This window comes from Stegodyphus dumicola, chromosome 7 (genome assembly GCF_044657685.1).
Source record: "Stegodyphus dumicola isolate Sdum_Otavi_A_Nest chromosome 7, ASM4465768v1".
NCBI classification, from domain to species: domain Eukaryota; kingdom Metazoa; phylum Arthropoda; class Arachnida; order Araneae; family Eresidae; genus Stegodyphus; species Stegodyphus dumicola.
In genome coordinates this window covers 105148564-105174532 of record NC_140774.1, presented here as the reverse complement: position 1 = coordinate 105174532, position 25969 = coordinate 105148564, and the positions used below count along the sequence as shown (strand labels likewise).

Below are 25969 nucleotides of genomic sequence, written 5' to 3'. Positions count from 1 at the left end.
GTATGCAACATAAAATACATTAAAATATTGCGGAGTCATTGGGAAGGACGAATCGCTGGATTCAAGCTTGTTTGGCGAGCATTCAACAGTAATCCTTGAAGAATAGGGTGATGGATGTTTATTTCGTTATTATTCTTGGTAGATGTTAAAGATAGGCGTTCATGCGTAACTGTTATTTCTTACTCTGTTGTATTTATGGCACTCAAGAATTACTTTTTTACGAATCGGGTTTTATTACTGATTACAATTTACATTCTTGGTTTCGAATTCTAGAAAGAATTACCAAATTTAGTTTTCTTTAGTATTATTTCAATAAAGCGTAATGATAACTTATGATCAACCTAAACATTACGATAAGCCACAAATGAATCCATTTATGATATTTTAATTATGATCTGCTAATTGTAACATGGATGGATCTTATTGGTTAATTGTTATGTACACTGTGCACTGCACTAACACTTACAGGAGCAGATATAAGAAAAATATTGTACAAGTTGATTTCTAAAAAAAATAAAGCGAGTTTTCTATGCATACTTTTTGTATGGGTCAGAAACTAATAGCTAGAAACTGTCAAGAACTTCTGAAAATTTGCTTTCACTCATGTTGAATGAATACGCATCACCTTATCATGTCTTAGAATTGATCTCATCTTTCTCGCACATATGTTGTTCTAAGATGGATGCTATAGTAATTCCCCGAGGAAGTGGTTTTTCCGAGACTTTTGAACAGCTAGATGATGCAAAGGCGTCCAGACTGGTACAGGTGGTCAGCACCACCTACCAATCCCGACGTCTTTCAGTGAACTCAAAAAAAAAAAAAAAAAAAAAAAAAAAAAAAAACGTTTTATAGCATGTCATGGACAATAAAAAATCTGAATATCAAGAGATCACAAGAAACAGTGATGTTGCCATATTATACCATTCTACCGATTTATCAAGAAACAACTAGCACCGAGTCCTTAGACTCTTGCTGAAAATTGTTGATCACTTCCAAAATATAACGTGATTAATTTCATGCAGATTCGACAAAAGACGTTACATTCGCCCGTATGTTACAGCGGATGCTCAATAATGCTCTTTGTCATATTCAGGCATTTAGTTTGAAGTAGTTTGAAAACGTGGGAAATTCCTAGAGGAGCAGTAGTAGCAATTGTTTTTTAAAATTTTGTCAGTAAAGTATTTTTTGACAACCGCATATTTTTAAACTAAAATATAATGCTACTAAATCATTAAAATAATTTAATGATACGATTGAAATGCGGTTTGGCCCACTGCTTGGCGATTGTTTTTCAATGGGCAATAAACGTGCCAACATGGCTAACCCGATGTTTTAAAGCTGTGTTGTTATTCTGTCTGTTGCCACTAGATGTTATCGCCCTGTGTTATATTTAAAGAAATTAAATATTGAAAAATCTTCATAAATGTTTCTCGCATTGTGATAAAACAACGGTACCTAGAGCCATCAAATTGTACATAATCATAATAAATTTTGAATAACTAATATGGGAATCTGAAAGCCCAAACTTGGAATTTGGAATTTTTTTAATTATCTGATTGATATTTTGTAAAACTTGAACGAATTTCTTATTAACAAGCTCAAAAGATTTCAAAGCGAACAACGGCAACACAGTGCGTGTAAAAAATTTAAAAAAAAAAAAAAATTACGTGCAAAGCGCAAAACTGTGTATCGGAAATTCAAAAGATATGCTCATTTTAAAATTTTTTTGCGATATTGCTGTTGAACTGACTTTTATGGTTTAAGTGTAAAAAACATTATATTTGATAAAGAAAGGTAACACACAAAACGTTAAAAAACGCCCCTTCGGGCGTAATGTAAAATCTGAAAGCTTTAATTTTTTTTTTTTTTTTTTTTTACTTGGTAATTTGAGCAGTTAATTCCGTTGCGGTTTGAATGTTCTTATGTGGTGGTTCTTTTTCGAGTATTTTTCCACCAGTGTGTTTTTGCCTTTTTTCTGTATATATTACGGAAACGGAGTATAAAACGTTAGTAAATTTATTTAAAGATTAGAGGGGTTCCAAAAGAGTTTCCCCCTGAGATAAATCCCGAGTTTGTGCAATTCTCTGATGTTTTTTTAAGTGAAAATAGATCGATGTGTACATGGGCAAACCCAATGCAGTGCGCAATGCCGAGGTTGTGCGCGATGCCGAGTTTGTGCAATTCTGCGATGTTTTTTGAAGTGGAAATAGATCGATGTGCACATGGGCAAAGCCAATATGGGACGCAATGCCGAGGTTGTGCGCGATGCCGAGTTTGTGCAACTCTGGGATGTTTTTTTAACTCGGCGGAAGGCGCACCAAGAAAAGTTACTAGAACGGGCGCGTGGGGTATCACATACCCCAATATTTAAAATAGAATAAAAATAGTTTATTTAGTTTAAAAACTTTTTTTTTTGTTTGTTTTTTGTTCTCGTGTATTATAAATAAGTGAATAATAATTGGGTTTCAAAAAATTAATTTCCGAAATAATCTTAGAGTTAAAATTAAGATAAATGAAAATAATAAACATCATGCCTCTAAGTTTCATTGCATCTCTAATACACCATGCTTTTTTTATTTCTTCACACTTTGAACGAAATACAGTCATGTGTTCTTGGCACAGAATGTTTTCATATTTTACACATTGCATTCACGTTCTTCTGTCCTTGGCGCGAGGGCAAAAAATTTATCACATCTTTCATACTTAGTTGTTTCTAATTTCATGTATTTGTTTTAATTCTTCATCGAAACTTCTGCTTTTGTTTTGCATGCAGTACGTAAAAGTATTAATCTCTGATCTTTGTTCAATACTTTTTTTCATTAATTGTAATGCTAAGTCCTTCAAAAACAGACTTCTGTTTCTTGTTGGTGGATTAGCATTTGAATGTAATATAATTCAAGCATTTATTACAGCAACATTCAGTGCAGGAAAGAAAATTACCATTGGCCACCTTCTCGTTATTCTGGCAATTGAATAATTGGCTGACATTTCATCCCCCATATCCACTGCTACTTTAATCATATTATTAAAACATATAATTCCTAACGTTTTATTTTCTCCAATAGTATCATCTATAGTATGATCGTTATATAATGTTATAATGTTATAATGATCGTTATATAAAGCATAAGAAGAGTTTTTCCTTTTTTAGGAACATCAGGAATTAATGCTTTATCTTTTTCGAAACCAAAACATTGTAGAAAATATTCTTATTTTCATCTTCAGTTTCCGAAATGCAATCTTCATCGCTTTCAAATCTTTCTAATAAATCTCGCATGCGTTGCATCTCCAGTTCATAGGGACTCCTTCTTTTTACCATAATGCAGTTAGAAATTTTTAAGAATTTAATGTCAAGTACTTTAAAATCACTTGCGAGTAGAAATATTTACTGTTTCACTCTAGAAATAAATTTCTGAACTAAATATTCAGTCAGAAAAACACTTACACGGACAGGCGCGTGGGGTGTGTCATACCCCAGTTCCAACAAAATACCGATAAATCTTTTTCTGAAACACACAAGCAAAGAAAAAGCGGTTCTAAAAGTCAACCACAACTAGAAACTCAGCTACTGAAAGCAGCACAGAATTTCAGTTTCACAAGTTAGGAATAATCCACTTTTATGTAGGGTTGGGGTATGATACACCCCACGCGCCTTCCCGCGGGTTAAGTGAAAACAGATCGATGTGCACATGGGCAAAGCCAATGCAGTGCGCAATGCCGAGGTTGTGCGCGATGCCGAGTTTGTGCAATTCTCTGATTTTTTTAAGTGAAAATAGATCGATGTGTACATGGGCAAGGCCAATGTAGCACGCAGTGCCAAGTTTGTGCAATTCTCTAATGTTTTCTAAGTAAAATAGATCGACTTGCACATGGACAAAGCCAAGGCAGTGCGCAATAAGTTTGTGTAATTCTCTGATGTTTTTAGTGAAAATAGATGGATGTGTACATGGGAAAAGCCAATGTAGCGCGCAATGCCGAGTTTGTGGAATTCTCTGATTTTTTTTAGTGAAAATAGATGGATGTGTACATCGACACCAAATTTTTGCAATTCTTTGAAGTTTTTCGAGCGAATACATATCGTTGTGCACATGAACAAAGCGAGGCTGTATGTTATACCGAGCTGTAATGTAACATATTTTATATGCAATGTTTAATGTGCCGTTTGCGTATTTTAAATCTGCATTGTTGTTTTAATTGCAAGTTATACTTTAGACATCTTTTTTTTATTGTATTTTTAATTGTTTGGTTTTGATATGTTGATAATGCTTTCCGAAAAATATCGATAATCCGACGATCTACTCAATAGTAGCAAAATTTGACCCTATAAATAACTTATACTTTTTTTATTTTAATACCCAGTATTTGCTATCGGATTTGCACTTGATAATATGAGTTCATTGATAATATGTGTGTGTGTGTGTGAAGCATTGCTTAGTGTTCCAAATTTGTAGTGTTTATTTTCTTTTATTGTGAGAAATTAGAATTTTTTTATTTGCAGAATGTATAGAATTCTAGTAAGACTATAGAATATGACGTGATTTAAGAATTTAAAAAAGAGTGATATGAAAGCTGTGTATGATGTTGATCAGCAATAAAAATATTTTTTTTTATTAATGTAAAGTTTAAAATTTTTAGAAAATAATGAAGATTGTCTACTTACTAGTACCTAAGGGATTGTGTCGTTACGTAGCAACAAGGTAATTTGTAAAAATGATAAATTAAAATGCTCGTTAATATGAATTTAAATTTGTTGGCAACTATTCCGTTAAAAAAAAGAAAAAAAAGAGGGAAATAGTTTTTGATTCGAGCGTATTGGCAACAGAGAGAAACCAGACGAAAACCGTCGAACTAGCGCTTTTTTTCAGAACTTGATCTCGATTTTTGGTAGTTTTTGAATCGGCTGTAATCGGATATTGTTCTTTAAATGATTATCCGAGCTGTAATGTAACGTATTTTATATGCAAATTATATGGAATTTTAATGTAACGTATTTATTTTTAAACTAAAAATGTAAATAATATTATGGCAATATAAACCCTCCAAAAAATCAAAACCATGTGTATGATTTATTTTACGTTGATTCATTCACAAAAGAAGAAGTTAGTATTTTTCTAGTAGCTATCCGGAATATAATCCAGCATCAAAAAAAACCATGAAAGGCGGTAAGTCTTGAAATTTATTAAGCCCTTATATTAATTGATTTAATGTAATTTGGAATACATACTATTTTATAAGACACGCTATAATTTGCAACATTCTGATATAATTGCCGCAATAAATTTAATAATAAAAATCTTTTTTTATTTGTATAAATTCTAAAATCTTTGAAAATACTGAAGCTGTATGAAATACAAATATGAGAGACTGCGATGTTGTTTACCGTTTTAATAACTGGTACAATTCACTTACTGCATTATTATAACTTAATATATAAAGAATTTATTATACTTATTTCTATATCTATAGCGAATACATTGTGACGTCACAATTTTAGTCGCACCCATTTATGGACGTCACTTAGGTCCGCCTTAGCAACTTTGTTTACGCAACGTATTCTGAGATTTTACTGGCGTTTTGCATAAAATCGCTACTACTGAAAATCGCCAAGCAGTGGGCTAAAGCACATTTTCACCAATAATAGGAAATGCGGCATGAAAGTAAATTCTTTAAATTAGAATGCAAAATAAGCTTTCGTAAGTGTAATTATACATAAAATATATTTATGTGCATAAGTATGTACTATAATTTAAATTAAATGTACGTGTGCCTTCTCCCTCAACTCTAAAAAGCGGAAATGTATGATAAAAAATATCTTCTTTGTTAAACTAGGAAACAAATTACTGCATGAAATTGTTAGATCCAGCCTATTCTGTCTGCCTGCCAATATTAAATTTCTACCTTTCAGCCAAGCATTTCAGTAAACAAAAGAAAATTCACTCACCAATTATTGGAAATGTGAATTGGAATGCGAAAATCTTTAAGATGGTCATTCAGTATAATTGGATATGGAAGAAACCCAGTGATTTGAAATAAATAAATGAGATTCTTTTCCCCCTTCCTTTGAAAAAGGAATATGGGACTTAGTAAAAAGTAAGAAATTTATCGTTAATCTTGAAAAAGAAGAATATCTCCGAGAAAAATTCCTTGACTCGTTCTCTCTGTTTTATAATGAGAAAAGCTAAATTATGTTTAATTTTTAGATTTCCTATTATATACCAAGGTGACTTTAATAATTAAATGTGTTTATTTTTCGTGTTTAATGTCACTATGGTGTACTATAGATATCTATAAGTTTACGAATGATGCCTATTAATTATTGTCTTAATAATATTATATTTGAGATCTCCAGCTTTATATTACACAGCGATTTCTTAAATATATTAACATATATTTATATATACTGGGTGATCCAAAGGTCACGCACATCCAACGTTCCAAAACTCTGCAAATTGTAAAATGGAATATTATGGACAAATAGTTTAAACAGATAATTACCGTATACTATTACATGTACTATATCACTTGTACTTACAGTAATACGACAAACTGGCTGCGTGGAAAAACTGAAGCTTTCTAATGTTTTCTAGAAGATACTATGAATAAGAGCTCCTTTTTTCATTACGAAATATATTCATCGCTATTTTTCCCAATAACTGGTGCAGAAATGCTCAAGTAATCTTAATTTCGTAAGAATGTTAATAACTTCTTTTAGTGTTTGAAAACTTACAAATTACTTCTGTGAAAATTCTTTCGCCATACCAAATGCAGCAAAGTAATAAATTAAACACACTAGTAAATCGTGAAAGAATATCATTGAATGGCATTTAAGAATTTAAAAAAATCAAGCTTGAATTATTCTGATTTATTTATTAATTGACTTCTCAATGCAAACTGAATATGACGTCAAAAAGCGCACATTTTAAAATTAAGAATCTCGATCAACTTTTCTCCCTGAAAATAAAATTTTTTATCTTTTGTTTTTTACAATGAGTGTAAAATTTTCATAAATAAAAGTTACATGATCGAAGCAACGTATAAAATGTTATGTCTCGTAATTTTTATAAAACTGATGCGTTTAGATTTCTGATCGCCGAAACACAAACATTTTAGCCATTTAAAACAATGCTGCAAATGGAATTATATGTCTGCAAACAACGGTTCCAAAATGAAGGTTGAATAAGGACTTTTGCGGAGATGGGGTATATGATGTTTTCAAATCTCTCTCATTTTAAAGTAAATGTAAAGTCAGTCTCATGTAAAATCAGTCAATTGTTGTATCAAGCTTATCTATCCTTATTATTTTATCAAGGTCTGCTTTGAGCCTAATTACTTTTCACAGAGACGGATTAATTCTGGTATAAAGTGCATTTTAGTTCAAATTTGCATCGGTAGATAGCGCTGTTAATTGAGAATAAAACTGAGAGAATTATGAGAATACAATTATAAAATTAAGATTATACAGCATTTATTTATTTGCATTCGCGAACGTAAGTGTACAACATTATTCAAAATGCACATATCCTCATACGTTCTCAGTTCCATATCTTCTTTTAAAGGTTTTTCTGGAAAAATTGCGTAAAATAATTTTGGGCCTTGATGAAAGCTGACCACTGAAAAATTAATTTGAAAGCTAGAGAGTTATTGTATAAAATCAGCATCAGTTAAGATTCTGCTTCATTTAAAAGCGCATAAATTTATACATAACTTATTACACTGCATAACGCACTTATTTATCATTATGTTACACATAACTTAGTGTCCACAAGCGGCCGAGCGATAAAATAGTTATATACGTATTGGTAGCTTCGAGCTGGGTTCAATTACAGACGAAAGGGCTGTCTGAATGGGCGTTTTCATGGTTTTCACCATGTATAATATGTATACGAACCAATTTCCGTTAGATAATCCTTCACGAAGTATCCCTTTCTTTAGTCAGATAGTTCTAGTGTTCTTTGCTATAATCAACTAAACAAACCGAACTACAAGTTTGTAATATTTCTTTTCTTTATTTTACGGAAGTGAATAAAGCCTCAACCTGCTGACTTTAAATATATTGCAAACTTAGAATCATTGGCCTGAGTAAAGTATTTTAAAATGCTATATAAGCAAAGAAATATAATCTGCATCGAAACGTTTTAATTTTCGAAACACCGAATCGCTATATTGGTCGATAATATCCAAGAATAACTATTTCATTCTGAAGGTTGTACATTAGGTTGCAAAAAAACATGCACATCATTTACTTAGGTTCATACGTATCATCCACATAGGTTGTTGGAAATTCTACAATTCTCAGCCTTAAATAAATTACTACACACTTTAAATATGGAACAGTTTTGTGTATTTTTATGCGCCTTTTATAATTTGAAATCATACGTTTGGCAACTCCTGTTATCGAAACACCTTAAGTAATTTTATGCTAGCTGATTTCTTTTACATTGAAATTGCACTTGTTTTTGGTAAGCTAATATCGAAACAGAGAAGATATTATTAACTTCTGCTTGAAGTTAATAACTTAATAACTACGATTATCTTCAAAAAGAAAGAAGCTCAAAGCATAGTACGACAATCCAAATCAAAATATTATGTGCAGTATAAATATAGAAAAATAAAATGATGCTTCTGGTACACTTACAGGATCCCCTGCTTTCGCTACTTCTCCTGGAAGACCAGGCTCTCCAGCATCGCCCTGAAAAAAATGGAAAAAGTACAGTACAGTAATTACATATGTTAGACAACGCAGACATGAAATTTCATGTCACAGCTGTTTTATCATTCCAAGCAGCTTACCTAGCCTTACTATTTTTATCTAAATCTTTTCCTTCTCTAATATGTTTTATTTTATATGATATTTAAAACTGTTGAAATTAAAAATTTTCACTCTAATCATAATAAATAACATTTTAAAAATGAAATCAGTCTTCAAACTAGACAATTCATCAATACTTTCAAGTACGTCCAATTCTGCTTTTGATATTAAAATGTCTTTAGCGTAATTTTTCTAATTTTTGTAGCTGTTACGTTATATTACACTAAGATTATCAAGTATTAAAGGAATTCCTACACACACACACACACACACACACACACAAAAAAAAAAAAAAAAAAAAAAAAAAAAAAAGAATTTTTACAGAATTGTGGGAAATAGCCCAATCACAGATTCAATTCTGTTGCTTTATAATAAGAGCACTTTCACGTCGTACTGATCCTGCCCTCATTTACGATTGTAACGTGTGTTAACATTACTGCACATAGGGCATTAGAGGCTAGAGTAATCGGCCATTTTCCGCAGTGGTGGTTACCATGGTTGCAACGAAAGCCGGAAGCAATGGAAACGACCTTGAAGCACCTATTTTAAAGTAACAGTTTTCTATTAATTTTTTAATAATTTCTATTATAATAGCTCAAAATATAATTCAAATTTTATGAAAAAGAAGATTTAAGACGTGGTACAGTTTAGACCTTAAGGGACTCAAAATATATAATATTAGGCGTCACGTAAGCGCAGCGAATTAATGTAAATGTTCTTGGAAATGCTCTAAGGCAGGTATTGTATAGAATACTAGGCAATGTATAGAAATCTCAAAAGTTGGGCCTCGGTGTAAAGGATTAATACTTGAAACATTTCTAACGCATCTTATGCAATGTCAAAAGACAAACCAACAAAATATAAAGTATTCCCGCTAATAGTGTCACATGGTAAGGGATATGACACTGACGCTGGCCTCAGAAACAGAATTCTCCATCTGAATTTCATTCTTTTTTCAGAAGTGAAGAAGTATTCTACTTTGTGTTTTGTTAAGCAAAGCCTGTAGCCCACACTCATCCGAGAAGGAATCAATCATCGTATGTTGACATTCAATGACGAGTTTACGATGAATTATCTAAAGTTCGAACTAATGTTTTCATAAGTGAAGAATTCTTACCCGAAGATATTAAGGAAAAGGCCCAGATAAGTACTAAGAAGGAACCAAGGCACTATTGGTCACTGAACTGCTAATCTATGATGTTTGTTGAAAAAAATAAACTAATTAAAGAATTATTTAAAGGATTAATTAGTTTATTTTTTAAAGCTTTAGTGCCATCTAGTTTTAGATCTTGTTTTTGATAATATACATATATATGATATTGTTACGTTATATTCTTCATTCACGTTCGTACGGGGTTCGTAGATTTGGAGGGAATAACGTTGAAACTTGATGAAGTATCGAAACACACTTTATTTACCAATATTAATCAGATAGCTCCGAAATCACTTTTATAGTCGTCGAACTGTTATAAACATGCTGATACGTTCAGCGACACAGCCTTCACACTGTCAGGTCCACACAGTCCACACTAACGGTGGAGACAGCTTCACTGCAAAACACCCTTGGTTGTTCTCGGAACTCCAAGTACTCTCGAGACTCTCCACGCGATACACTCGATGATATACAAGAGTATAGCTCTCGACTCAGCACAGTCTAAGACAAAACTCGACGATGCACTAATTCGCGATGCACTAAAAGACTCTCTCGATGCACTTGGCGCTAGACTTCGAGACACTCGCTCAATGACTGACTATCGGCTCGTTAGACGAGGCACACACACTAACTGACTGCGGACCAGCAGGGTTTATACAGTTTTTGGCTTGTGTTCGAGAACATTCTGGGCTAAACCGGTAAGAATTCGTTCCAGAAGGTTCTCCATCCGTCCATGGTATATCGCCAATTTTGTGGCCAAATGGGCGATTTCTCGCCAAATGTGACAACTCTGCCTCCCTTGCCATTTTATGGCAACCCTAAAATTACTTTGCAGGGAAACATCTCACCGCGCCTGTACATTTCGTAACAATATTAAAAAAAGTTCAGATATTGCATACTTGACCCGAAAGCTCCAGGCATTCTATATATTGCCTAGACATTCTTGGCTAGATTGTCTGGTTTTCATGCGTTGCCGTTAACATATACATTTTCTTATCTACAGAGTTAAATATAATGATATTATATATTATATTATAAAATATATAAATGCTGCACCTTTATTAAATACATAAATTAAATCTTATTTTACATATACCATTTTAAGCAAAAATAAAAATTTTCCGTCAGTCTTATTAAATAAATGCACCATTTTATTAAAAAATTGGACGTGTCATTAATCAATTACGCGATTGGGCAAGTGTTGCATGGTATCTGTCGTTACATCAATTTGCCTTCCATGTGGCAAGGAAAAGAACCAGCTCGTGAAGTTTTGTCGATCCGTGGAACATACCACCTTTAATTTACCTTCATAAATGTACTAATACTCCGTAACAAACTGAGCAGTTCAAAAGCGAAAAATGCACTTTTTAATAATTTATAGCTTTTAAAACAGTGTATCCATCTGATACATTATGTTTGTACATTTAATTTACGTTGTATAAAGTTATATTGTTATAAGCAATCACAGCTTTATTATGATTAAAAAATGGATTCCTAAAGACATGTATTGTCCACCCTAACTACAAAATTGTTTCGCTTTTATATGGATTATTCTTTCATGACTTTTGTTCATATGGCTTCGAAAAAAATCATATTTTACTTCGAAAGACCATATTCTATAGTTTCTTAGAACAACCTTTTCAAAAATATTGGACATTGTATTCTTGCGCTGTATGATATTACCTTATGCTAATGTATTTATCACTCATGCGTCTTGACAAGCATTAAGATATTTGGTCTATCTTCTATTCAGCGTGTTCTACTGCAAGGTTTCTTACACTTTTTTCAATCGCGACCCCTTTTTATCACTGAGATTTTTTCGCGACCCCAGGACCCCATAATATTTATAAAAATTTTGTGGCACCCAAATAAGTATTGTCCAATATTTTTATTATATAATATTCCCAAATAAGTACAAATCCGACACACGCGTGAGTTAAACTGTCAATGTTTTCACTTGTACTGTAATATACTATTGCAGTTTTATTTCATTAATTTTAATTTCTAATTTTAATACATAGAATAATGTGAAAATTTTAATAACGAAATGACAACGTCACATGCAAAGCAAGGAAAATGAACATTTATATTATAAAAAGAATGCGTCGAAACGTTTTCGTATTTTTCTTGGTCTATATTGTCTTATCTTTATCTATTTTCAGATACATTGTGTAAAAATGTTTGGTAATTGTAAAATTATTATAATAAGTTAAAGAAATATCAAAACTGCTAAAATTTTTGGCGACCCGCTGCTGCAGGTCCCGCGACCATTACAAGGATGTCGCAACCGACAATTTAAAGAAACCCTGCTTTATTGAAATATGACTTGATGTAGCATAAAACTTTAATTTAGACCTCAAGTTATAAATTCTTAACAAACTGAACACTTTGAAAACAATAGATGAATTTTTTAATACTTTAAAACTTAGCCCATTTTAACAGTATATTTAATTTCATTAATTAATTTTACATCTAACTGATAGCATTTTCAGTTGAACAGTATTAATGGTTGATATAATATTGTTATTTATAAAATACGTTATAAAATGCTTAACAAATTAAAGATTTATAATTCTAAAGACTTTTTATTATATTTAAATTTTATAATATATCATTTATTTAAATTTTTAATTTAAAGAGAATTTAATGTATAATAAATTTAGTCTTTAATTAAGAACTTATTAATTAATAAAAAAAGCTTTCTAATTCAGTACACTACGTTCTCTGTTTAAGAATCTTTCGCTTTATTCTTTTTACACCACTATTTTCATCCAGCACAAGATTAAAATGGCTACTTTTTAAAAACCCCAAATTGAATTAATGCTGAGAAAATATTCCTTTTAAAATTCCGAAATTTGAATTTGTACTAAAAATGTCACTTATCATTAGATATTTCAAATACACTCATGTCCATAAATTAAGGATAATGCAAAATCAAGCAAAGGAAGAGTTAGAAGCAAAACAAACTTGACTTATTTGTAAAGCTCATTTATTAAACAAAAGGTGAAGAGTAAAAAAAAGATGCTATATGTTTGATATTATTAAAAACGTTAGCGATTTTTTTCTCCCTGAAGCAAATTAAAAAAAAAAAAAACTTATTTACAAAAAGCCAATATTACATGGTTGGTATGATTGTTAATAGTATCAAATTATCGATCTGATCTTGGGGGATATTGCACCACTCAAAACACAATGCTCTCCGAAGTTCCGGTAGACATATAGGAGGAGGTTGACGGGCTGCAACTCGTCGGCCAAGCATGTCCCACACGAGCTCTACTGGATTCAAGTCCGGTGAGAATGCTAGCCAGTCCATGCGGGTGATATCCTCCGATTGAAGGCATTCGCTTACGATGTTTGCACGGTGAGGACGGGCGTTGTCATCCATAAACACAAATTGTGCGCCCATGGCGCCCCGAAACAAACTTACATGTTGTTCCAGAATGACGTCACGATAGATTTGGCTTGTCATGGTTCCAATTTGAACATGGAGGTAAGTTCTGGAACCCAGAATAATTCCACCCCAAACGAGCACTCCTGCACCACCGTAACGGTGTCGTTCAATGATGTTTTCTTGGTGGTAACGGGTACCTGGAGTTCTCCATATGAAAGTCCGGCGAGAATCAGACTAATACTCCGTAACAAACTGAGCAGTTCAAAAGCGAAAAATGCACTTTCTAACAGAGTATCCATCTGATACATTATGTTTGTACATTTAATTTACGATGTATAAAGTTATATTGTTATAAGCAATCACAGCTTTATTATGATTTAAAAAATGGATTCCTAAAGACATGTATTGAAAGCTAAACTTGGACTCGTCGGAAAACATCACACAAGCCCACTGTTGCGGTGTCCACAATGCATGCTCTCTATTCTAGGCTAACCGCAGGCGACAATGAGTTGCAGTAAGTGGAACGCATGTGATAGGTCTACGAGCATATAGACCAATCTGCCCTAAGCGTCTGTACACGGTCTGCCTTGAAATTGTCGTACCAGTTGCTGAAGAGAGCTGACGAGACAGGTCTGAGGCTCTGCTCCGCCGGTTTCTTTTGGCCGTAACTGCCAAATACCGGTCCTTATTCCGCGTAGTAACTCTGGGGCGACCTCTGCTGTAACGTCTACTCACATTACCATCATCTTGGAATCGTTGCCAAAGCATGGAGATGACACTCTGGTCAATTCCAAGTTCGTCTGATACTCCCAGTTGAGTACGCCCACATTCCAGATGGCCGATAATTCTACCACGTAAAAAGCATCCAAATGCGTCCTTTGTGTCATAACTATTCGGTTATTGCACTGAAATTCTTATAAAGCGCCTGCGAACAATTTTGCTTCTTTGCCTGTATTCCTTATATATCACTCTCTTACACTCTCGTCATTGTGACGTACCATCGGTGTCATCTGGTTACTTCCTGAAATTTGCATATGATTCTTGAAGATGTGTGTAGTGATTTTACAGGTGATATATTTATTTTAGAGTTCGATTTTCGCGTGACTCCGAATTATCCTTAATTTATGGACATGAGTGTAGTTCTTTCTAATAATTGGATACACACTTTCTCCATTAAATGCTTAAAATAGAATCTATGCTAATATGATTAGGTAATTACGTAACAAGTTTTATCAATTTTAATCTATATAACCAGTAAAAACATTCTCTGTTTCTCGAAATTTTCTGTTCGATTAGTAGAATTTCGAAAATAAAAATTAATTTATGAGGAATGAATGGGGAATGAATGAATTTATAAGGAATGAATGAATTTATAAGGAATGAATGGAAATGTTAAGTTAGTTTGAAATCATGATTACGAAAGTACCGTAAGAAATTGATTTTATTCAATAAGATATGTCATGGAGTATCTGTTTTCGTGTATGAAGTAAGAACTATTTAAGCATTCATTTATGTGAAAGCAGAATGCGCTGGGACGTTTACATGACTAGCAATTTACGAATGCGCATCTGCACATTACAAGCCAGAACAATGAAACCTTAAAGCAGTATGAAAAGGTGGCAAAAGAAGGGATTTTTCTTTCGGAAAACACATTTATTCCTTATTTTGTGCGTTAAGATTATATTATGCTACTTTTTAAGAAAAAAGGCACTAGTACTAGTGGAGTTTGAATTCGTACTAGCATAGTCAAACAATCTCGCTCGCTGCCAAATCGTAGACTACTACCGGATTATCTAACCCTGCACTTATTGTTTGGGATCCAGTGACTGTATTTGCAGTCATTGGGTACAGAAAGGCCACAATGAGCATCGTGGGAGATCTCGTTGAATGCCTTCCATTTACTAATATCCGAGATAATTGATTTCTTATCCACATCGCTGTCAGGATCATACAACTACAACAAATACCCTAGTTCAGGAAACCAGTGTTTTTATATCATCAAGCAACCGAACATGCTATGAGACAACATCTGCAATTCCACGTATTATCAGCAAAGCGACCTTTGCATGGTCGGCTTCCTTTGAAGCTACAGGGCAGGCGTCAGAGCACCTATTTACAATGGCGATGCTCATAGATGCATCAAATGCTTCATGATTTCTGATGAATTCTGTTTCTGATTGGAGTACGTGATAGCTTATCCGTACCAAGTGAAATGGTTGTTGAAAGGTATATTCTTAATCATCAAGCTGGTCCAGCATCTGGGATGCCATCCATTCCATTTTTAGATCGCAAAGTTGGCACTTTGACCATCCACATCAACATTACTGCAGCACCGTAACTATCATCTAAAATCTGTTCCACTTCATGACCAGCTGTGTAACAGCTTCTGTTGCCACATGCAGATGCTCTGGATACTGATTTCTGCATATTTTGTACCTCAAAATGCCCTGATATTTTAATTATTTCATACTTCTATTCTAAGATATCGTATTACATATTCAATGTAGAATAACTATCATATACATATACATCTTCTGTAAAAGCAGAATCGGGTATACTTTTATGACCTATAACAATTTAAGGTAAAATATAGAAATCTGATAAAAAAATTCACGTTTGAAACTGTTTTATTTAATGATTCTTCTTACCTTATCACCTTTTGAACCTGGAAGGCCGTTTGTTCCTGGTATTCCCGAAGGTCCCTTAAATATTGGAAAGACAATTAAAATTATTAGTGGAACTTTAACAATTCAATATTTTCAATAAGTCGAATTGAATGTGTTGTACAAACAAAATATATTAAGAATTAATGCTAATTATATAAAAACATATATTTTACCCCGTACATTATGCTGTTACGTTAGCATGATACTTACCAACTATTCGAACTATGTTTTTGCATAGTAGTGTTACCCTTAGGAAGGTATTGAAAGGTAATTTATTGTACACAAGACCGGGTGGACAGCATGTTTCTAAAGAGTTGCCATTTGACTAGAGATATATCTTTAATTTTATTTAATAATAATCAAACTATACCTCCATTGCTTAGTGAGAAATTTGAAACTAATAAACATATTCTAATAGCTTAAAACTTCACTTTACTTTTTAATAATATTACAGATTAATATAATTTAAAACATATTTCTATCTTCTTAAATTTCTTTTGCCATTCTTATTCAATTGGTTCGCTAATATCTGCACAACAGAACAATTTCAATTGACCATAAATAATAATTGAACGTTTGTACTGTAAACTGATTTCCTTCGACTGAATAACTGACATTATTCTACAAACAAACTCATACTCAGTAGTTTCTAAGCACAATATTAGGTAATTTTCCAGCTATTAACCTGGTCGATATATAGAGAGGTTGCTGCATATTTTAGGAACCGTCAGAGTAAATAATTCATATTAAAAATGAAAAAAAAATTATTTTCAAAATGATATTTCAAAGAATTTCCACAAATTCATACAGTAAATGTTCAGCCATATTAAGTTAAATCATGGATCAATTTATAACGCGATTCAGATTTCACAGAACTTCGAAGCATTATGGATATGCGCATTTTTATAAAGATTAAATATCTGTTTTAATGAAAGGGAAAACGACAGATGACATGGAACGACTTCATCATAAAACTATTAAGTATTTCAGAAGAAGAAATACCTCCGACTGCGAAAACATAAATCTAAGTTAGTATAAAAAATTAAATTAAAGCAGACGTTGCTTATTTTTTCTTGCACGTTCTTCTCTACGAACTTATTATGTTTTCAAACGATCCCATTTAAAGCTATTTCATTCAATAACATGCTAATCGAAAGGTATTCTTTAAAGAGACCCATTTAATGCTATTTGAGTTTTATTTTTCTAGGGAAGCATTCTGAGCAATAATTGGTGTTTATAGCATTATTATCATATACATAAAGAATCCTGACATAAGATTAATCTTCTGAAAGTGACGTATATTTTTATGAATGGATTTTTCACTTAAATTTCATCTTATCGAAGATCGGCAGCATTATGTTTGACAATGCTGGAGACGTTTGTTGATAATAAGGAAGATTGTTTTAACAGTGCAAAATATTTACCGGCATCCCAATTAATCCTGGTTCTCCTCTAAGCCCTGGAGCACCTGGAAAACCCTGAAATGAAATGAATCATACAAATATCGAAAAACTCTAGAATGCAATTCTCAACATGTAGATATGTAAGAAAAGGTTAATTCACACATACTCTTTCACCTTTAGCACCAGTGTTACCAGCCGAACCAATCTCTCCTTTATCACCCTATAAAAATTGAAGTACGATATCACTAAAAAATAGCAAATTAATCATTAAAATAATTGCCATCATTAGAGAAATCATTTTTGATAATCTAAATAAAAACCTGCCATTTTAATTTTCAAGGGAATATGAGCCGTATGATTTGCGTAATAGCGATACTTGTGATAAGGCTTGGCTCATCCTAAGATGGATCATTTGTACAAAAATATGCCTCAACTATTAGAAGACATGAAAAATAACATTAATATATAGCAATTTGGACAGCTGATAAAGACATTCTGCGGAGAACCCTTGGTGAGATAAAAATTCGAACGTACTTTGATATAATACGTTCGAACCATGCGCACTGCGTGAGAAATTTGCACTATTTATGAGAAATGCATATACATTAACTGTAAATTTAAAAAATTTTTAATCTATGAAAACAATCGAGTGACTGTTCTTAACCTTCCAGTGAAATAATTCCAGATGCAGAAGAAAGTTTAAAAACATCTCTTTTACGAGTTTTGGTCTACCAGTTCTGGCTCAAACCCATAACCTAGCTGGCAAATATGGTTATCAGGTTAAAGTCGAATTCAAGCAAATTCAGAAACTTTGAAAAAATAATGTCGAGACGCGAATGTTACTGGAGAAGCTATCCTGAAACTCAAGAACTCTTTATTTTGATATATTAACTATTTTGCGTCCTAGTGGAATCCGACGAAAGTGACAGTAAAATTATAAGCTGTAAAATTATTAACGGATTAATGGATATAAATATCCACATGCATGCATGGGTAGCACTATTTCATTAAAAAAATATTTGAAATGTCTATATTTTTGAATTAATAGTGAATGGTGAAATATACACATACACTGATGCCGTTCAGGTAATTAAAATTCAGCTCTTACAATAGAAGTGTATACAGTATACAGCGGATAAACAGATGCCGACCTTCACAAGATAACAAAAAACCTTTGTTTCCTTAAATATCGAATCTATGTCCTTTTTAAATAATGGTGTAGACATAATAATTTTAAAGAACTGTGTATTTTTTCAAAATATGGTGTAGAATTGTATTAAAGCAGTCCCAACAATACTGGGTAAAATATAAATAAATAAAATTAGCTTTTATATATTGCTTCGTGCAGTGAAAAATGCCAATCAGTAAAATATTCGATACTCTTCTGTTATCGGGACCGGATTCAGAAATATCTGTGCAATATAATTAAGCATTATGGTGGTGCTGCAAAAACTTCAAAAACTGCATTAAACTGCAAAATTTTAGCATATTGTTTCGTGCGTGGGTTCGTAATAAATTGAATTCAAAAGTTCGATGAAAAGTGAATAAAATTTATTATTATCACAACAAATGAAACAAAATGCTGAAATTTCTTCAGAGATATTCGTACAATATCGCAGTATCTCACAGTAGTAATATTTTAAACTACTAAAACGTTTTACAGAACACAATTCAAAACAGAGAAACGTAGACAAAGTTAATCCGATCTCGCCGCGAATTCGCTACAGTAAAACACAACAGTTTTCTAATCAACTCAATTGAGATGTTTTATTCAGGCAAAGCAATTACGAGCTATCTATTTATTAAATGCGCGTGCTGCTGTATTTTAACTTTTCCGGCTTAGCTTTGTCTTCAAATATGTTTCGCGTTGCATTGCACGGGTATATAAAACAATTTTTAATTCTACTAAAAATAGCTAAATAAATACAAAAATCGTAACAATATGTATGGAACTGTGTGTTTATGTATGTATGTACATGTACCTACGTATGTATGTATGTGTACACACACAGACATATCCTCTCAGACATCTAAACACACGTGCATATATACATATACAGTGGTGGCCAAAATTGTGGACACTTTTGGAAATTTTTGTTTTTGAACTTTGTATGCTTATAGAAAATGTTACGTTTCGCAAACAGCAAACTTGTATATATCATTTTAAAGAGAATTACAAAACACAAAATTCAATTATTTGCAATACAAAAAAAAGTTATATGTACTTTAATATAAATAAAAAACACAGTTATGAAGTGGTTTGTAATGTCTAGCTTTCCTGGCCAATCTCTGTTCTTGTTCTGAGAACCAATCAAATGTTAATAACTGTCAGTAGAAGCTGACATCATGTTTACACTTGAAACAATTCTTCATTATTTTGCTTTGTTCTATAGAAGGATGACCTGTTTCTTATACACTGGAATTACAAGTAGGAAGTTTTGTAAAAAATTTTAATACTTAGTCAAGAAGCAATGACATCAAATAAAAGAGTAGATTGGACACCTAGAAAGAGATGTAATATTATTGTGTTACGAGAAAGTGGTCTTTCCTATGCTGAAATTGCAAGACAGGTGGGTGGTTCAGTGACTATATCTGGAGTCCGAAAGTTTTGTTTACGATATCAGGACACAAATTCAATAAAAAACAAAGAAAGAAAAGGCCGAAAAAGGTGCACCACATCTATTGATGACAAAAGAATAAAAGGACTATGTCTCGAAGATAGAAAAATGTCATCAGCGGCCATCAGAAGTGATTTGAATGATGCTGGTGTTTCTGTCAGTTCAAGAACAATCAGAAGAAGATTAACAGATGTTGGACTGAGAGGTAGTATTCCACGAAAAAAGCCTTATCTTAATTTTCAGCAACAAAAAAAAAAGACTACAGTGGGTAAAGGAACACATTAATTGGGCAGATGATCAGTGGTCACAAGGTATATGGAGTGATGGAACTAAGATATCGTTATTCGGTAGTGATGGGCGAAAATATGTAAGACGTAGAATAGGAGAACAGCTACATCCTGATTGCATTCAAGCAACTGTGTTATGGTTTGGTCATGCATGTCAGCAGATGCTATTGGTCGCCTTCATGTCATCGATGGGACACTGCATGCCAGAAAATACATTGACACTATTCTAGAACCAAAACTTCTACCTTCCATCAGAGATCTCTTTCCCAACAATGCTTCATTTATTTTTCAGCAGAATTCTGCTCCTTGCCACACGGCCAAAATATCGAAAGAGTGGTTTGGTACAAAGAGCATTAAATTGTTGTCATGGCCAGGAAACAGTCCTGACCTCAATCCTATCGAAAATTTGTGGCGCCGTTTGAAAACTCTTGTCCGAATGAGGCGCCCATCAAATAAAAGGGAACTAATTGAAGCTATAATTGTTTCCTGGCATCATGTAATAACGAAAGAAGAGCTTAAAACTCTTGTCAGCTCAATGAAACGTCGATGTGAAGCTGTAATCAAAAATAAAGGGTACCCTACTAAGTACTAATAACTCACTGCAATCATCACTATCTAATGTATATCGATAACTATTATCGTTTAACTTTTTTTGTATTCCAAATAATTGATATTTGTGTTTTGTATTAAATGCAGTAATAAATTCTCTTTAAAATGATATATACAAGTTTGCATTTTGTGAAACGTAACGTTTTCTATAAGCATACAAAGTTCAAAAACATAAAAATTTCCAAAAGTGTCCACAATTTTGGCCACCACTGTATTTTTGAATCAGGTCCTTATAACATAAGAGTACCGAACATTCATTATGATTTAATTGCGCAAAGCAAAATTATCCATGTACGTGGAAATTTTGCAGAGATATGCTTAATAAATAAATTACAGGAAAAGAATAAAAATATGATAATGCATTTGGTTAATTTTTTTTTTCTTTAAGGGTGTAAATGTGCTTGTAACAATTCTTAAATATCCTTTAACAGCTTTTCTCAACCTCTGGTCTTCAAATCGTAAGTTGTCCTTAAAACATCCTCTTGTGGTCCTTCAGGTATTTCTTGAATTATCTTGTATTATCACGAAACAAGAGAATATTCATATAAGTAGAGAGAGTATTGAATTTTATTTCCCCAAACGACGAATTCGTTGCAGCCTGTAGCTGAATATCTCACAAAATTACACATGGCATTCATCTGCCACGCTTTCAAGGGTAAGTTTTCGAAATTTTGTTACAGATTGCTTCCCACTTTGGACTTAGAAAATAAGAGGAATTTAAAACACTATGACTAAGGTGCTTTTATCAGCCTACAGCCAAATATAGAAAAGCTATACAAGCTATACCAAATATAGGCAGTCTCCTCCCTCTCATTAACGTGACTATCAACATTTTTTTAATCCGTAGTTAATATGGTAAGGATTATTCAAACTGTAACAGCTTGAATTGTTAAATACAAATATATTTTTTCTATTATTTTAAATACTAGTACTAATATAAAATTACTTAAATTTTAATGAATTGTACTTTAAAATATAACTATACTCAAAGCTCATATGCTAGAAAATTGTTAAAAAAGGGGGGGGACAAAAGTTAAGGAGGTCCGCAGAATAATCTTGTTTTTAAAAGTGGTCCCACTTAAGAGAAATTCGAGAAAGGTTGCCCTGTAAAATTTCTGCAATGTAATTGATACTTAACGTTCACTAACATTTTCTTAAAAAATACAGCATGTAAGTGATAACAATATGGATTTATAAAGTATTTCCATCACTTTATAAGTTATGTGTGAATCATAAATCCTTTCCCCTGTCTAGAAATAATGGAGAACGGAATTTAATTCAAAAGTACCATATGTCCACAATATTTGGAGGTGTTTGACAGATAATTAGCCTTATCTCATAGCACTGTTTACTAATTTCTTTGTATTATTTTTGTGCTTATTTAATAAGATTTCCTAAGATCATTCGATAACATTACTTACCTTCTGACCGTCAAGACCGGAAAATCCTGGATCTCCTCTTTCCCCTTTGTCCCCCTATAATAAGAGATGCAATATATATATATATATATATATATGAAATTTAATAGTGCAGCATATTGGTTTTTGCTCTATAATTTCCTATGAATGAATAGTATGGAATAAATATCTCTCTTTCTCATTCAATACTGAAATAAATTATGAAATTGCAAATATAATTTTAAATAGTCAATAAGCCTTAAAATTAGCAAAGCATAATAACCTAGTGCTTGGCATAAATTATAGTCAAGACTCTATCGATTTTAGGGGGCAAAACAGGTGCAGGTCCCTCTTTATTAGGAGCAAAGAAATCTGCAACGAAGGGAAAGTCACGGTTGTACTTATACCCAAAAAGGCGTAAGGCAAACAAAAAGGACCGTGTATCTATCAACTCTTTGTTGTCGAAATGGTTATTTTTGCTTTATTGTTTTATATTCTCCATTCATGCTTCATTTCATATATAAATAATAATATGCATGTCGTTTTAGCACATAATGTAAAAACGACAATTTTACTTTTATATGCCAATTAAAAATCTAAAGTACTTCACTTGTTATCTTTGCATTATTAGGCTGGTAATACGTAATTGGCATTTATCCTTAATAATTTCTAAGAATCGTAGCTGCAACCTCTGAGATAAACTATTAGAGGAATTTATATGTACTAAAAGACGCATGCCCTGAAATTAAATACTGTCTAATCCCCTATTGTTCAGATTTAGCCCGCCAGCGGCAGAGTGGTAAAATCGCTGAACACTGATAGTACCGACTTGTATTTGATTTCAGGCGAACGGGCTGACTGTATGGGCGTTTTCGTGGTTTTACCTATGTGAAACGTGTATAGGATCCTTAGAAGTCTTCCACGAAAGCATCTCTCACTTTAGGCAGACAGCCCTAGTGTGCTTTGCCATAATTTGCTAGATGAAGCCAAATCAGATTGTTTAGTGTTGTTATTTGAACAGGAAATGTGTAGTTATTTAAATTTAACCGCATTTATATCTTCGAAGCTCATGTACGACTGTTAATCGTTTGAACTCTGGACGTTTCTGCAAAAGAAAGAGACCAGTGATTCAGGTGAATTTTTTACATACGTTTATCCAAACATAAATATGAGTTATTTAAAAAAAGAGAAAATTAGTTTTATCTGTCAACGTTTTCATTGAGTTCTGTATCATTTCCTTCAAAATATTCCACGGAGCGATAATGAATGAATCCCTTTTCCTTAGACATTTCACTCTAAACTATTGTTTTATAAGCAACGCGTAAGCTTTTTTGAATTGGTTCTGTACTGAATTCTAAACAATACCCTTATAGACAAAATACGAAATAGTTATCAAACTTTATGATTTCTCATATATATATGAAAAATAATGAAGTACTTAATGAACTATAAAATAAGAATTGTAATTTAGTTTATTGTAACTTACTTTTAAAATTTTTAATTAAAAAGAATTCAGGATTTATACAATACACAATAAGCATTCATAGGTAAACAATTAAAAGGATATTTCATCTAAAATATCTAGTGGGCAGGAGCAAAATAATTATATTTCTAGAGAAAGTTTTTTCTAAAGTTTCTGTTTTCTCTAAATATATGGAAGGAAGAACAAAATCATATATTTTCGAGTTTTTTTTTAAATCCATCTGTTAAAGGCCATATACAATAATTAAAACATTGCATTCAGGACATTGATAGGTTTTGCATTCTTACCACATAACGTCTTGACATAAATAATAATAATAATAATAACAACAATAATAGTAATATAGCGGAACACTTTTGTCATTATTCACAAATAGGTTTAGATTTTAAGTCAGAATAACACATTTTTATTTAAGTGTAAATTTTTTTCGTATAAATTATTTTTATTTTTTGCATGTTTCTAGATTAAATATATGTTTCACATTTGTAGCTTAATTATTATTAATGGTGTGGTATATTTAATTACGGCGAAGCACACTAGGGCTATCTGCCTAAGGGGATGGATGCCTTCATGGAGGACTTTCTAAGGGAAACGGGCTCGTATACACGTTACATATGGGGAAAACCACAAATCACCCATGCAGCCAGCCCGTTCGCGGGATTCGAACCTTGGACCGAACTACCACTGTTCAGCGACTTTACCGCTCTGCCGCTGGTTGGCCCAGTTATTATTAATGTCTTGAATTATATTTTAACTAAACTTTATATAACTTCATTTATGTTTATGTTAAACTATGTTGCTGTTAACTTTAAAATCAACACGATATAATTACCTTTGGTCCCAGGGCTCCAGGTATTCCTGTATCTCCTCTTGAACCCTTTTCTCCCTAAACAAAAAGAAAGAAATAATTTCTAACAACACACAGGTGACAGAATATTAAACTAAATTCTAGAAAACATTAAAAAGAAACATTTTTTTCGAATAGGCTCGAAATTTTTTATCTAAATTAGTATTTTAGACATCCTTAATAATTATCACAAGAATGGTCAAAAGCCAAATTTAAATATCAAGAATAAATGGAAAATAATATTATTAAAATTCGTCAATATTATTACAAATGACAACAAAATTAGTCATACATTTCTTTATACTGTTAATATTTCCGGCCATTCCTACGGAGCCTTATTCTGTAGATGATCATTGGATGGTCGAAAAATTGTAGTAAAATAATGCAATATTTTATATTGTTTTGGGAAGTTTTTTTTTTTTTTTTTTTTTTTTTTGTGTGTGTGTGTGTGTGTGTGTGTGTTTATGTTTAATTTACTCTGACACTTCATTTAAAATTCAGGCTTAAGTAATAAATGTTAATAGTGCTTTAATAGTTATTTTCCTTCTTCTTAATTTAAATACAAATATATCTGAATTATTTTATGCTTCTAATATTGGAAATTTAACGTAAAAAATATATTCCCAGCGTAACAGATGTATATAAGAAAAATTAAAAATTATTGTAGCGATTGCAGTTCCTGATAAAACATATGCTAATAATAATAATTTAAATAATAAAAAATATTTTGGTAGTTACAAGAATATTAAAGAATAAAATATTACAAGAAACAATATACTCACTCTTACTCCTGGTAACCCTCGTTCTCCTTGCTCTCCCGGCAGTCCGGGAGGACCCTGAATTAAAAAAATAAATAAGTGAGCAAAATTATAATGTAGTACACATAACTAATAGCAGAAAATCAGCATGCTGCACATTAATAGATGTAATACTCCGATGTTTAAAAAAGGGCTATATACGAACAGCTAGACAAGAATAGATATAGCCATAGAATTTATTTTAAATGCTGTTCAACACATGCCCTTTTAATTGCCAGACTTCTCAAACCATGCTTCAGAATCTTATGAAAACAAATTCGGCATTATGAGTGAGAGCGTAAATTAAATATAATGTTATCCTAATGCAAGTTCTCTGTAGGGTAAATTAAATACAAAATGTTTCATAACTTTAAGTTAAAAAAATTCTATGATGTATTTGAGAATTAATTTACAGCCTTATATCACGTTTCCTGGCCGAATTACAGACCTCAATTAAAAAAAAAATGTTGAACAAATCTAAGCACTAATTACAAATTATTTCTTTTTTA

The 25969-nt window shown here is 32.3% G+C and overlaps 1 protein-coding gene across 2 annotated transcripts in view; it reads right to left on the bottom strand.

Annotated features, from left to right (window-relative positions):
• The window catches only part of LOC118195415 (uncharacterized), a 432135-nt gene that overhangs the window by 115103 nt on the left and 291063 nt on the right, over window positions 1–25969 (bottom strand). For both annotated transcript variants that reach the window (XM_085820678.1, XM_085820679.1), the window contains exons 19-25: window positions 25446–25499; window positions 24649–24702; window positions 22358–22411; window positions 17589–17642; window positions 17444–17497; window positions 16002–16055; window positions 8636–8689 (exon numbers count right to left, since the gene is read on the bottom strand). In XM_085820678.1, the coding sequence (XP_085676804.1) occupies window positions 8636–8689; window positions 16002–16055; window positions 17444–17497; window positions 17589–17642; window positions 22358–22411; window positions 24649–24702; window positions 25446–25499 (378 nt within the window). The remainder of the gene's footprint in view (window positions 1–8635; window positions 8690–16001; window positions 16056–17443; window positions 17498–17588; window positions 17643–22357; window positions 22412–24648; window positions 24703–25445; window positions 25500–25969) is intronic.